Raw genomic sequence first — 15764 nt, forward strand, 5'->3', positions numbered from 1 at the left:
TCAGCTTCAGACTTAGGGTGGCCTGGTTCACTTACTCCTTGCTTAGGGGATATAATATTTGTTTTACTCAGTGGCTTAATTGGAATTTGAAAATCACATGGGTTGGTTAGCAATGTTAGCATAGCGCGGGTTGGATCTTTCATAAAATCAAACTTTGACAGCGACTTTTCCAGTATACTAAATGTATGAACCTTAGATGATTTAAAGGACTATATGTCACCTGCCTGTTTTATTTTAAACATATCTAGTATTAGTGTTTGTTGTATTTTTCTTTTACTTTTGATAGGAGGGAAAGGTGGCCGCTCCTTTCCTATCCTCATAATACACCCTCTAAGGTGAAGAAGTCTTGCTTCTTTCAGAGAATCAAAGGGGCCAGTGACAAGACCAAAGGGTGCTTTGATAGGACAAAAACACCACCAAATAACTCCAAGGGAAAACACCCCCAAAGCACACCTCGGTACAGAATCCGCCAGTACTGTTGGTTACTTAATTAATTAATTAATTAGCCGGTTCATTAATATCCGGGCTCCGGGTAGGGCTGTAGTCTAGGCATCCAGAGTAATTCAGGGGTCGAGGGGTGCTTCAAGAGGGTCAAAGTCTATTGTCACTTTCCCCTTTGCATAATTTCTCAGATTTTGTATTGCAGACTTAGTACAGACTCCAATGGCTCAGCGACTTACTGACCGATCAACCTTAGCTACCCGCCACATACCTCTTGCCACTTGTCACTCACCACTCACTGTTCATTGCTTGTTCGTTGCTATTCATCGCTGACAAGAGTACAAGGGAGAATGCTGGCAATCGTTTAGGAGCAAGAGCAGGATCCAGAGCCAGTCCCACTACAGACGGCAAATGTAGGCACTTCCCTCAACTCCTCGGCTCAGCTCTGCTCTGCTCAATGCTTAGTAAATACGTAAAATCAGATGGCAGGCAAAGGCTCCTCTGTGCCCTCTGTGCTCCTCTGTTCTCCTCTGTGCCCTGCTGCAGCCCCCGCACCAGCAGCACCACAGGCCAAGGTTCCTTTGACCCCTGCAGCGGCCGCCGCACGAGCAGCACTAGCAGCGCCTTAGCACCGCGGCGCTGGCAGCGGCCGTTCCTGCCCCCACAGCAGATCTGTAGAACTTAAAGCGCCCGTATAACAGGACGCGGGTGAAGCGGGAGAAACTTTCGGGAGCGGGAACTGGTCACAAAACAATCCCGGGCAGTCGTCCCAGGCTCCGCTTGCTCATCAACTCCTGCTCGGCTCGGCCCCTCAGCTCTACTCGGTACGCTCTGCACTCAATGCCAAATCACAGGCCAACAACGACTTTGAACACCAACAGAGGGAAGAATTGCGTGTTTCCCCCAGTTTGTAAAAACGACAGCATAAGTCTTGGCTGCTTCTGCTGCACCCAGAGTCTTATGCGTCTTTGCAATCTAATTTTTCTGTCTGGAAAAAAATTGTGCAGAAAAGCACCCAGTAAGTCCAGGTGCAGAAAAACCTAGCAACTGATAATCAGGTGGAATAAAATGAACACATGAAAGTATGCCTTAATTTCATTGCCCTTGATTCATACTCTGGACCATAGTTGAGGGATTGGTCTAGGCATAGTCCTCGCTGCACACAATAGATTTGCTTGCGGCAGAGGCCAAAACTCAAGTCAGGATGACAGATACAAGTAGGTGGTCACTCAGGGCAGGGGAAAACACCTGTTGTCTGTGGACGAGTAATTCCTGTCCCAGAAATCTACATTACAAATTAATTAATAGTATTCTTTCTTAAATATCTGTTTGGTGCCAGTCCATATGACTTTAATATCTGCCTTTGGGATTCAATGTTACAAGTCCATAGGGTACATGTATCCTTTGTGAGCTTAATACAATGTTGAAAATTCTACACTCCTACATCCAAGTACTCTCATGCTACCATTCTACACTCTGCTGTGTCTGAAAAACAGCTCAACATTTTCAAAATTCTGCATTGATTTGGCTTGTAAATTATATTTTTGGAAATGTACATGTATTAACTATTTAATTTTAATACTATAGGTAATTGAAATCACGGACGAAGAAAGGAAGATTTAGCACTAAGCAACTGAATGTCAGTGCCATAAGAAGGATTATTTTGAAAAACTGAAGAACATCCAGCGAGGAAAGTACAATACCTGTAAGTGAAGTCTCTAATTTTGTATTTCATTAACCCAGAGCAAAGCCATATCTGTGCACACAGCATCAGAAATAATGTAGAAAGACCACTTCAGCATCCTCATCTGAAATATTATCAGAAAGACAAATTGCCTCAGCATGACAGAATAACGTTCATCTAAAGCATCATGTAATTCCAGAGAGGAAGCACACACTGCATAAAAGAAAGTTATAACAAAAGGTATCTTCTGCATACCATCAAAGAAAAGACGCTGAAAGAAGACTCCGAAGCTGACACGTTAACAAGGTAAAGATTGGAAAATCACCTTCGTTCAACAACCGTTTTTAACCAGTTACGCAAGTTTGAGACTATCTGCCTCGAGATATATCACCTCGACCCACTCTGCTCACTCTTGCGAAAACCTTAAAAATTCACCACTTTATTGTGTTCATGACCATCTCAGAATGTTTCCTTTTTATTGTGTACTGTTCTGTAATTCTATGTAAATCGCCTCAACATTATTTGTTGTGCATGAGTGATATGTAAAACTGTTAAATATAAAAATGGATTACATGAGCACCATTGCGCTATAACTAATGTAAATAAACCCTCATCTTCAGAACTACAAACCTTAACCTTACACCAAACATAGAAAGGGTAAAAGGAACTGATGTTCTGCGACTGGTGAGCCACAATAGTACTGTGCACATTCTAACTCTCTCAGTTACTGCCTTTACATCAGTGCAAAAAGGTACTTATCAGTTCAGTCATTAAATTTCAGACCAACACCTTATTACTGCATTGCAAAGAACCTATATAAATAGATTGGAGAAAAACTTCAGTCACAGAATAATTTGCTGCCAGAGAGGCTATTACCTAAAGACTATTATCTGCTAGAACAATTTCAACAGGTGTTTGCTCAATTCAAGTGTTAAAAAGATTACACACAATTTCTTTTAGAGATAAATGCTGAACATTATCTAAACAAGCCCGACTCTAAAATCAGGTTCACTCTTACCGTGGTATATAAGCAAGAGAAAACTAAATGTAGAGATATTAACTCTAGGAATACACCTCATAAAAACACGGACTGAGAGCAAATTCAGTGTTCAAACCCGCCTCAATCGAGGCAAAAATAACCGAAGTTGGGGAAAAAAGTTGCTTGTGCCAAAAAAGATACAGCCATAAATCGTATCTCACAGAATTTGACAGAATGCATACTGGGGGAAACCACTCTCAGTGCAATGTATGCCAAAAAAGTTTCAAGCGTAAATCTTATCTCACTGATCATATGAGAATCCACACTGGGGGAAACCACTCTCCGTGCAAAGTATGCAAAAAAAGTTTCAGGCGTAAATCTTATCTCACTAAGCATATGAGAATCCACACTGGAGAAAAACCTTATCAGTGCTCTGAATGCCGGAAAAGGTTTAGTATCAAACCGAGTCTTTATCGACATGCATTAACCCACTCTTTGGAAAAACCTTATAAGTGCGCTGAATGCCCAAAAAGTTTCAGCCGTAAATCTCATTTCACTGAACATATGAAAGTCCACTCTGGGGAAAAACCTTATCAGTGCGCTGAATGCCAGAAATGTTTCAGTCAAAAAAACCATCTCAATCATCATATAAGAACCCACACTGGGGAAAAACCTTATAAGTGCTCTGAATGCCAGATATGTTTCATTACAAAAAAAAGCCTCACTCAGCATATAAGAACCCACACTGGGGAAAAACCTTATCAGTGCTCTGAATGCCAGAAATCTTTCATTTGCAAAAACAATCTCACGGAGCATAGAAGAACCCACAATGGGGAAAAACCTTATCAGTGCTCTGAATGCCAGAAATCTTTCATTTACAAATACAATCTCACTCAGCATAGAAGAATCCACACTGGGGAAAAACCATATCAGTGCTCTGAATGCCAGGCAAGGTTTTGTTACAAAGACAGTCTTTCTCGACATGCAATAACCCACACTGGGGAAAAACCTTATCAGTGCTCTGAATGCCAGAAATGTTTCAGAGACAAACAAAGTCTTTCTCAACATGCAATGATCCACACTGGGGAAAAACCTTATCAGTGCTCTGAATGCCAGCAATGTTTCAGATACAAACAAAGTCTTTCTCAACATGCAATAATCCACACTGGGGAAAAACCTTATCAGTGCACTGAATGCCACAAATGTTTCAGTCTTAAAAACAGTCTCAATCATCATATAAGAACCCACACTGGGGAAAAACCTTATCAGTGCTCTGAATGCCAGATATGTTTCAGTCATAAAAACAGTCTCAATCATCATATAAGAACCCACTCTGGGGAAAAAGCTTATCAGTGCTCTGAATGCCAGATATGTTTCATTCATAAAACAAGTCTCATTCAGCATATAAGAACCCACACTGGGGAAAAACCTTATCAGTGCTCTGAATGCCAGAAATCTTTCATTTACAAAAAGAGTCTCACTCATCATATCAGAACCCACACTGGGGAAAAACCATATCAGTGCTCTGAATGCCAGAAATGTTTCAGAAACAAACAAAGTCTTTCTCGACATGCTATAACCCACACTGGGGAAAAACCTTATCAGTGCACTGAATGCGACAAATGTTTCAGTAAAAAAGACTATCTCACTTCGCATATAAGAACCCACACTGGGGAAAAACCTTATCAGTGCTCTGAATGCCACAAATGTTTCAGTCACAAAGGCAATCTCACTCAGCATATAAGAAGCCACTCTGGGGATAAACTTTATAAGTGCTCTGAATGCCACAAATGTTTCATTAAAAAAAGGAGTCTCACTCAGCATCTAAGAACCCACACTGGGGATAAACCTTATAAGTGCTCTGAATGCCACAAATGTTTCATTGAAAAAAGGAATCTCACTCAGCATATAAGAACCCACACTGGGGAAAAACCTTATCAGTGCTCTGAATGCCAGAAATCTTTCAGTTTCCAACACAGTCTCACTCATCATATAAGAACCCACACTGGGGAAAAACCTTATCAGTGCTCCGAATGCCAAAAATGTTTCACCATTAAATCTCATCTCACTAGACATGTGAGAATCCACACTGGAGAAAAAAAATTATTAGTGCTCTAAATGTCAGAAAAGATTCAGAGGTAGAGATGGTTACAAGCGCCATAAAAAAAACACCAAAATAATTTTGTTCTCCAAATGCCAGAAAAGCATCAATTTTAAACTCAAGTCTCACTCTACATGAGCAGACGCACACAGGGGGAAAACCATTACCAATGCTGTGAATGCCAGAAATTACGGTTTGATAAGCACAGCCTCACTAACCATAAGGGACTCCATACTGATGAAAACCCTATGAGTGCTCTGAATTCCCAGAAAAGCTGCAGAGAAAAACGCTATCTCACCATGAGAAACTCCTCACTGGAGAAAATCCTTATGCCATAAAAGCTTGAATCTGAAAGACAGTGTTATGCTTCAAGAGAGGTCCCACGCTGGGGAAAAACCTTATGAGTGCTCGAAATGCAAGCAAAGTTTTGGTTACAAATTACTTCTCACTTGTCATGAGCGAACTCACACGGGAGAAAAAAGCCTTATGTGTGTTCTGAATGTCAGATAAGGTTTAGTCTTGAATACAATGTCATTTCACATTGGAGACTTCACACTGTACTAAAGCCTTATACAGGTGGAGAAAGCCAGAAACGTTTTACTCAGAAAGGAAATCTCACTAAACATGAGAAATGCATCCAAACCAGGCGAAAAGTAAGGCATATCTTGAGTTGCAGAAAAGCTTCTAACAACCTGACTACATGAGATAGCACATATTGTGGTTTAATCAAGAAATTCTTGCAGGATAACTTAGGCTGCCCGCATGCAACCTCCAAAGAAATTTCAGGCCTCGAAAATGTTTTAATTGCAACAAAATCCACAATTTGAGTATCTGAAAGTTAAAAAAATCTCAAGGTATTTATTTTACACAGAGAAGTGTTAGTACTTGCAAAAATCAACTAATTACCAAAAAATTCACAATATTAATGTCTTAAATTTTCTCCACCCAAAAGGTTTCTACTCACCCTTGTTTCTTAACATATGACTGAAATCTAGATTTTCATGATAAGATTAAGCCTAGGTGGTGGTACTCAATGAAGAACTCCGAGAAGTGTCAAAAAACTGCGCCGCACTATGCGGAGTTCTACGAGCAGCGGAGTGCGTTAGGGTCATGCCGTTCGTGGTGATTTTGATCTCCGATTGTTTGTCCCGCCCTGTAAAATTTATCGTGAATGGCACCATGTGTAGCGCAAGAGGGTGCAGCTGCTTCTACTTGAGCGGCAGCTTTGTCAATGCGAAGGAAAGTTTCTCAACGCGAGTGGTTGTGACCTGGCACGACCACTCGCATTGAGAAATCCGGCAACGAATCTCGCCAGGAAGTTGATTTTGATCACCAACTAGACCTTGGCGAGCGCGAGCAAGGAAAAATCTCAACAGGAGGTGGATTTTCCTCGCTCCAATACATGACGTTGAAAAACGCGAGCGTGGAAAAAAACCTTGCTACGCTCCACGGTGCAGAGTTTTTAGGAACTCCGGGAGCTCCGTGGAATACGGAAACTCTGCAAGCGGAGTTCACTACCCAGAATTAGATAATATACAACAGCAGGAAAACATAACAAACCAGTTAGTTGCCTTCGGTAACGCTCTTTCTGGTGGATACTCCTTTGCTTACAGATTCCTCACCTTGTGAATATTTCCCACACGCCAGACTGGATCCTCAAACTTTAAAGCAGTCCTGCTGCACGCAGGAGGAGACATCAGGCAGCTCAGTGTCGATGTCATTCTGCTCCAGAAGTGACAAGCTTAGACGCATAAAAGCACTTCCCAGAGCACTGTGAACAACTACAGAGGTCTATGAGTTCATTATCTCACAGGTCTGTATCACATATGCAGGCCCTGGGCAGATATTAATACACCTTTTTTATCATGATTAGAATTCAGATGAGGCCTTTTCATTTCCCAAAATTCTAATTGTATTCTCAGCAGCAAGTGTATATTTAAATCGTTGAGTGATTACTGCGCAGTGCTCAAGATGAAAGTGATATGATGATAAAACAGTCCGATCCACATTTTGCACACAGAAACAGGGCTGTAAATACTTTTGTACAATACAAGTTAAGCAAAGGCGATTCTTAGAAGACATAATTTATATGAAATAGTCCCTGTATAGTCAATGTTTTGACCGTTCCAGTTAATTACCATGGTCTCATCAGGATGGTAGATCGCCGTCTCTCCAATATGCTTCTCACACTATATTCAATACAACCCAGTAAGGATTCTTCTGTTTCTCGGGGCAGCGTCCTGGGAGGAAGTCAAATTCAACTAAGCAGTTCCAGCGCCTGTTCGTCGAACCAAACAACTGCAGCCAGTGAATCCTCGGCTCACTGTCAAACACGTTCAAGTGTGATACTTCCTGATGAGATGATCGTCATTGACTGTCTTGTCTGTGAGAAGCTGCACCAGGCCTCCTGTGATGGTGGGCCGGAAGACCTTCACCGCCAAGTGAAATGCTCGCAACTCCCAACAGCTTGATATGGAGTTGGGTCTCTGCCGGTGACGAGGGTTCCCTAGTCTCTGTCTCCCATATGGCCTTCCCATCCCAGAAGTAATACATCCGTCGCCACTGTTAGGTCTGGGTGGAATAGGGAGAGGGGTCTGCCACTGGCGTAATCTAATTCACTAGAGAAAATGTTGGATACTCCCTACAATAGGGTGAGTCATTGTCTGGAAGGACACAAAGAGGTTTTGAGGCTGTGCCAGCTGTAGCAGCAGGTCACGCAGGGACAGGATGTCCTGGACTTTGCCTTTGTGTGCCATGGCCATAAAAGAACTGGGAGACCTGTTGGGTTTGCAGCAGGCTCTGGCGCTGGCAGTATTGAAAAACCCTACAGTAGCCAGAAGGGGACGAGATTTGTGATGAAATTGCGTGGCGGACGCGGACAGACCCAAGGAATCTGTCTAGGGCCTAGTCCGCTTTCTTGCTTAAAAGGCGAGAGCCATTGAATAGCTTGTCCATTAACGATGCTTGGGTATCTTTAGAGAAGCTTATAGACCTAATCCAGGCAATGCACCATAGTTCCACACTCATATCAATTACCTGACCCAAGCAATAGGCTATGTCCCAGTCACAACATAGTACAAACTTTGCTGCAACACATCTATCCTGAATAGCTTGTGTTCGCCAGCAGAGTTTGGGCCACTGTATCCCACAGGGCATGATTATATGTGTTGGTGACCTCTGACCCTGCTTGCAGGCCAGGTCACCCCCCTGCTGCTGAACAGCTCCACCAGCTGATTGCCTGCTCTGGTTCCTGTGCGCACGTTCGCGCCCGCTGCCTGCCACAGATCACCACCGTGACCTAAGCCAGTCCTGTGTTTTTTGGGTATCGTGTCTCCTGTACTGTTGTGTGATCTATTTATCTGTTTTTGAGCCTTCGCTCTACCCGTATCCCCCCACTCACCCTTTGCCCTTGGTATCCCGCCCTTTTTCTTCCGCCACTGCCCCTGAGGCCACGCCACCTCGCCGCCCCGCTCCCGCCTCCCAGCTGCTCCTCCCTCCCTCCCCGACCTATATAGGTGGTTGCTGCTCGACAGCAGAAGTGACCTCTGACCCTGTTTGCAGGCCAGGACATCCCACTGCTGCCGAACAGCTCCACCAGCTGATTGCCTGCTCTGGTTCCTGTACGCAAGTTCGCGCCCGCTGCCTGCCACAGATCAGCACCGTGACCTGAGCCAGTCCTGTGCTTTTTGGGTATTGTGTCTCCTGTGATCTATTTATCTGTGCCTTTTTTTGAGCCTTCGCTCTACTCGTATGCCCCCACCCTTCCTTTGCTCTCGGTATCCCGCTCTTTTCTTCCATCGCTGCCCCTGAGGCCATGCCCACTCGCCGCCCCACTCCCGCCTCCTAGCTCCTCCCCGTCTTAAATTTAAATGGCTGCCGCTGCCCGTACGTGCAGTGGACGCGCGCAGCGGGCGCGCTGAGTGCGCGCCAAAGGCATGCCAAAAGCAAACCCGTCTGCGCCCGTCCGCGCCTGGACCGCGCCCAGCGCCAGAACCCCTGGACCCCACTCACGCCACGACGCAAGACTCCGATACGACGCCAACACTCTCCTCACACTCAACGCCGGCCGAGACCACCGCTGCTTACAGGCCACCCCTAAAAGCACTCACAGACCTTTCTCCTGCCACACCTGCAACTTCACATGTGACAGAACCACCAAGCCTCCACGGACCGGACCCAACCACCTCCGCTGCATATTCCTCAACACCCGATCCGCACGCAAACACGCCGTCGAACTCTGGGACCTGCTCGACACCGCCACCCCAGACGTTGCCTTCCTGACCGAGACCTGGTGGAACGACTCCTCGGCGCCCGACATCGCCATAGCCATCCCGGGCGGCTACAAGATCTCCCGCAGATACCGCATCAACGGAATGGGAGGAGGAATAGCCATCATCCACAAGTCCACCCTGCAGGTCCACACCCTCGCAGACGACTCCCTCAACCCCCGCCGAACACCTCCACTTCCGGATCCACATCGACCCCAACACCACTCTCAGAGGAATACTCATCTACCAACCCCCTAGACCCAGGACCCTCTTCAGCGACTCCATCACCAACCTCACCAGAACCCATGCATTCGCCTCCCCGGACTACATCCTCCTCGGGGTCCTGAACTTCCACCTCGAGAACAACAACGACGCCAACTCCACCACCCTGATCGACAACCTCACCAAACTCGGCCTCCGACAACTCATCACCGAACCCATCCACGCCGCCGGCCACATGCTCGACCTCGTCTTCTCCACTAGCACCCACGTCACCTTCAACCACACCACTGAACTCCACTGGACCGACCATCGATGCATCCACTTCACCTTCAAGAAACCAACCACGCACCACCGCATCCAACAGCTGCCTCGCCGCTACTGGAGCAAAGTCTTCGAAGACCAGCTGACCTCCACCCTCGCCCAGAACCCACCCACCGACCCCACCAACAGTGGATCGACGATTGCGCCAACACCCTCACCCCGATCAAGGACCCCACTATCAGCCACCCCAGCAAGAAAGCCGCCTGGTTCACCGAAGAACTCCAGACCTCCAAACGTGCATGCCGGAAGCTGGAGAAGAAATGGCTCCACGACCACACACCAGACAGCCACGCAGCCTACAAGGACGCCACTCGCAGACAACACCACCTCATCAGAACAACCAAGAAATCGTCCTTCAAAACCCGACTGGAAAACAATGCACACGACAGCAAAGAACTTTTCAACATGGTGAAGGAACTCTCCAACCCCAGCGCCAACACCAACGACATCCCGCCCTCGCAAGATCTGTGTGACTAACTGGCCACCTTCTTCCATCGCAAGATCGCCGACATCCACGACAGCTTCAACTCTTCATCCGCCCGACCGCAACAGACCACACCCCGAACGCCACCTGCACCAACCAGCTGACCTCGTGGTCCCACATCAACGACGAAGAGACACGCAAGGTCATGAACTCCATCCACTCGGGATCTCTGTCAGACTCCTGCCCACACCACGTCTTCAACAAAGCTAACGCAACCATCGCACCCCAACTACAGAAGGTCATCAACATCTTCTTCGACACAGCCACATTCCCGGAAAGCTGGAAGCATGCTGAAATCAACGCCCTCCTCAAGAAGCCCAAGGCGGACCCCAAAGACCTCAAGAACTTCCGGCCCATCTCCCTGCTCCCCTTTCCGGCGAAGGTCATCGAGAAAATCGCCAACATGCAACTGACCCGCCACCTAGAGTACAACAACATCCTAGACCCATCCCAGTCCGGATTCAGACGCAACCACAGCACAGAGACCGCCCTCATCGCCGCCACAGACGACATCAGGTGCCAGCTAGACAACGGCGAAACTTCAGCCCTCATCTCCTGGACCTGTTTGCCGCCTTCACCACTGTCTGCGACCGCACACTAAGAACACGCCTCCAAAAAGCCGGAATCCAGAAGAAGGCCCTAGACTGGATCAAGTCCTTCCTCTCCGGCAGAACCCAGAGAGTCCACCTCCCACCCTTCCGATCCGAAGCCACCAACATCATCTGTGGCGTACCCCAACTCATCCCTCAGCCCGATCCTGTTCAACATGTACATGGCCCCCCTCGCACGAGTGGCCCGCCAGCACGACCTGAACATCATCTCCTACGCCTAAGACACCCAGCTCATCCTCTCCCTAACCAAGGACCCGCACACCGCCAAAACCAACCTCCACGAAGGAATGAAGGCCATCGCCGAGTGGATGAGGAGCAGCCGTCTGAAACTGAACTCGGACAAGACAGAGGTCCTCATCCTAGGCCCCACCCCCTCTGCATGGGATGACTCCTTGTGGCCGACTACACTGGGAACAGCTCCAACACCCACGGACCACGCACGCAACCTAGGATTCATCCTCGACTCCGCCCTCTCCATGTCGAAGCAGGTCAACGCTATCTCCTCCTCCTGCTACAACACCCTCCGTATGCTTCGCAGGATCTACAAGTGGATCCCAACCGAAACTAGAAGAACAGTGAACCAAGCCCTCGTCAGCAGCAGGCTGGACTACGGCAACGCACTCTACACAGGAATCCCGGCTAAACACCTTCAATGACTACAACGCATCCAAAACGCCTCCGCCCGACTGATCCTCAACGTCTCCTGCCACAGCCATATCACCTCCCACTTAAGAGAGCTGCACTGACTCCCCGTCAACAAGAGGATCACCTTCAAGCTCCTCACCCACGCACACAAAGCACTCCACAACACCGGACCAGCCTACCTGAACAACAGACTAAACTTTTACACCCCCGCCCGCCAGCTCCGCTCCATCAGCCTGGCCCTAGTCGCGGTTCCCCGCATCTGACGAACAACCTCCGGCGGCAGATCCTTCTCCTTCCTCGCCGCCAAACCTGGAACACCTTCCCCACCCATCTGCGACAGACCCAAGACCTGCTCACCTTCAGAAGGCTCCTCAAGACCTGGCTCTTCGAGCAGTAGCATCACCCCCCGCCCCCACAGCGCCTTGAGACCCTCACGGGTAAGTAGCGTGCTTTACAAATGGAGTCATTGATTGATTGATATTGGGGAGCATTGTCATTCATACCCTCCAGGATTTAGCGATGTGCAAAAATAAATTGCCAGTTTTGTAACAAGTCTGCATTTTACATAAAAATGCCAGTGAATGCTACCTCGTCCTTGCATTGATCCATCACTCGCCAATGGGCCAATAAAAGGAGGGGTCTGAGCAGCAGACAGGTGAGGTGTTCTTTGTTTATTTACTCCTCACCGGCCTGCCTGCTGTTTTGCATTGATCTGGAGGGCTTTGGACTCCACCACCAGACAGTAGGACTTTTCTGGCTGCAGCCTGGACTCTTCTGCAGCCAGAGGAGAGAACAGACTGTACGTTGGAGAACGGGGCATCAAAAAGAAGATCATGTAGGGTATACTGGCATGCTGCAGCAGTGTGCACCTGTCTCCTCCACTCCTACAGCTTGCCCATTCTTCCTTATCCTCGCCCAGGGCTGTGGGTGCCCTAGGCAAAGAAATGGAAGGGGCATTGGCAAACCAGCGTGGTGGCCCCTGAGAGGGGGCAGTATATTAATGCAGGGGTCCAGCTCCCATGGGGGATGTCGTAGGACCGGGGACAAGGCAAGATTTTAATGCAGGGGCACACCAAGCCCCATGGGCCAATATTTTTCTGAAGGGGCCCACCAAACGCGCCAGTGTCTCGTCCACTGCTTGAAAAAAACATCAGAGTTGAGCCATCTGACCTTTCTTAGGTGGCTCCCACTCACCCCTTCTCATCCAGCTTTCCCTCACTAGTGTTTTGGTGCTGGGGGTCCAGCGTTTTCAGGGTACAATTGTGAGTGTAGAGGCTAGTGTTTGGCAATAGGGACATTGGTACGGTAGGGGTCAGTTTGGGTGGGGGTGGCAGGATAGAGGGCAGTGTTCTGTCAGAAGCAGACAGTGTAGCCATGTAGTGTTTTGAGGGTGGGTTGCTGTGTGGAGGAGTAGTTTTAGGTCAAGCAGAAACGGCCAGTGTCTTGTGGGAACGGATGATGGCAGTGTTTTGAGGAAAGGGGCTATGGTTTTCAAGGCTATTGTGGTGGGGTTGGTGGCAGTGCTGTGGGGTAGGGTGGCATGGAAAAGGGCTAGGCTATTCTAACTTCTTTTTTTTCTTGTGTAGAGTCTTGGATGCTAGATTCTGCTGGTTCTAGAGCTCTTGGGCTGTTTGGTAACTACAATATACTCTTGCTGCTTCAATGCTCCGGTCGGTCTGGGGTTCAGTACACATCTGGGAAACTCAGAACCTTGTGGGCTGGATCCATATTTTTGAACTCTCACTCGAAAAGGGTGGAGGTAACGTGTGCCCATCTCCCTTTCACAATTTGCATCATACCTGTCCAATTATTGCAAGTGTAAAAACGAGCCCCCTTTCACAGGACTGGCCCAACGGATACTCTTTGTTTTGTAGCACATTCCTTTTTTTTTTTTTTTGCATATTTCAAATTATTTGATTTTGGGGATATTAAGTGTTTACAACAGGGGTCTTCAACCTTTTATGTAGTGAGAGCCACTTCTGATCAGTGAAATTGAGCTAATTAAGGCTAATCATCTTGCACATTGTTACCAGACAGTTTGTCAAGTAGGGCCTTTTAGATTGAAGACCCATCATCAAAATTTAGGCACCAATAACCATTTTGGAGGAAGAGTTACAGCCTGTTGTTCAACACAGTTAAATCACTTTCATCCTTTGGATAGAAAAATGTAGCAACTCCCAGACGAAAAGCTGTGATGAACTACCCAATTTTTTTTCCTCCAAAGTAAATAAAATATTCCTGAATTTTAAGATAACACCAGATAATCTTTAGGGACAGATACAGTGGAGTAATGTACGGTGAATAAACTAACTTACCATTTCCTGGTAATGAGTACACTCACCCCACTTACTGAAGAGAAAGTCTCTAATCTTATCAACACTATGAAATTTGGAGCCCTGCAGATTCTTGCCCTCCATTCAGTTTCAGCTACCATTTCTGCTCATCTCACTTTGTTATTACAATGGTGCTCAAGTCCGGATTTTTTCCAGATGCTTGGAAAAAGGCATTGATTTTGCCCCTTCTAAAGACTCTTTCCCTCGATCCCTGTGTGGGATGACAGCACCTACTGAAGACTGGACCGTTGTGTAGTCTGGGACAGTGCACCTTCCCTGTAATTCTGACCTGGGCCTTTAAATACGGTACTATTTTGTATGCCTATTTAATTCAGGTATACAAAGAATGTGGTACTACTTGTATACTAAGGTAGGGCAAGGAAGATTGAATTTCTAAGGTGGCGGAAATGTTTTTGTCAAATTGCTTTATGCCCTCAACACCCTACCATACCCTGAACATAATGAGATTACGTAGATTACACCTCTGCGTTCCTAATGCTGCCATTTGCATTTCAAGACCAGTGATTAATGTGGCTTTATCAAGTGCAAAGCCATGAGGCATTCCCGACCTGTCTGATAATTGCATATGGAAAGATGGGTCATTTGGAACCTAAAGATAGATACTCACATATTCATAGGTCACGATTTAAGTCTGTATCTAAAATAAAACTGTAAATTAGGAGAGGTGATAAGTGAGAAGTTAAAAGGCAGCCGCTTATCGAGCTGCATTTGTAAGTAGGCCTCTCTATATTATGAGATCTATTCCTGCTTCAGTCATTAATTGCAATGAATACTTTAATACCCAGGCATGAAGTCATCATCGAGCTGTTTAAATATTCCACCTGTCTTGCCACCTCTTCCCACTGCATCCTTAACCAGTGGCCTAGCCAGTGTGACCTGGACCCCAAGGCAAGAAAGGAAATATGACCCCTGCCCTTTATTTGGACTGTGGAAAACAGCAATAATCATTGTTCTGTGGGTCCCTCAGGCCTCGGTTTGAACTGTGACAAACAGCAGTTATCAGGGTTCAGTGGGCCTTTAAGGCATCTGGGACATGATGCCACTGCACCTGCTGCACCAATGGGAAGCTAAGCCACTACCATTAACGGCTTCTATTCTAGCCCCGCTGGTGAACCGAAACAGCCAAGTACTGATGTGGCCATATCTGCAGGCATGCAGCCGCCTCTTCCACTAGAGGGATTTAAGGCGCAAGAAAGCAGCATGCAGGAAACAACCATTTTCTGAGGCAAAGTCAACCAACACCTCGTCTGTTCCAACCTGAACCCATTTAAAACCAGGGATGAAAAAATGGTTAATCGTCATCCCTTGCTTATCAGAAGGGTAAAACAGATTCATCTAACATTACAGTGTACCACATAAAAAATTGTGATTCTGTTTACAAATTAAAACTAGCATGCATAAAAAAGGAGAGCCTTTGGCAAAAATAGCCATTTTCCCTACCCATACATTTAACACATCTTATACAAAAAAATGCTAATGACATTGTCCTCCGGAAATAGTCATTAGCGCCTACTCATAAGCAAATGCCACTTAGAATTGTCTTTCACTTCAAGCTTTCAAAAGTAAATTGATATAAAAGCAGTATTGAATTCTTTGACATTGTGTACGCTTACCAAAATTTAGAGCATCAATTTTATGACACACCTTAGAAAAA

The 15764-nt window shown here is 46.6% G+C and overlaps 2 protein-coding genes across 2 annotated transcripts in view; both read left to right on the plus strand.

The window, feature by feature from the left end:
- Window positions 1–2058: 2058 nt before the first annotated feature.
- The window catches only part of LOC144805591 (uncharacterized), a 42262-nt gene continuing 28556 nt past the window's right edge, over window positions 2059–15764 (plus strand). Inside the window, exons 1-2 of the mRNA XM_078672117.1 lie at window positions 2059–2146; window positions 2325–2431. The gene's annotated coding sequence lies outside the window, so the exon portion shown is untranslated. The remainder of the gene's footprint in view (window positions 2147–2324; window positions 2432–15764) is intronic.
- On the plus strand, window positions 3580–5222 carry LOC144805572 (uncharacterized). Its single transcript, XM_078672095.1, has one exon. The coding sequence runs from the start codon at window positions 3669–3671 to the stop codon at window positions 5220–5222; it is 1554 nt and encodes a 517-aa protein (XP_078528221.1). The 5' UTR covers window positions 3580–3668.

This window comes from Lissotriton helveticus, assembly GCF_964261635.1.
Source record: "Lissotriton helveticus chromosome 1_1 unlocalized genomic scaffold, aLisHel1.1 SUPER_1_unloc_15, whole genome shotgun sequence".
NCBI classification, from domain to species: Eukaryota; Metazoa; Chordata; class Amphibia; order Caudata; family Salamandridae; genus Lissotriton; species Lissotriton helveticus.

Coding starts and splice junctions, on each gene's coding strand:
- LOC144805572 (XM_078672095.1), top strand. CDS start 3,669: ATGAAAGTCCACTCTGGGGAAAAACCTTATCAGTGCGCTGAATGCCAG.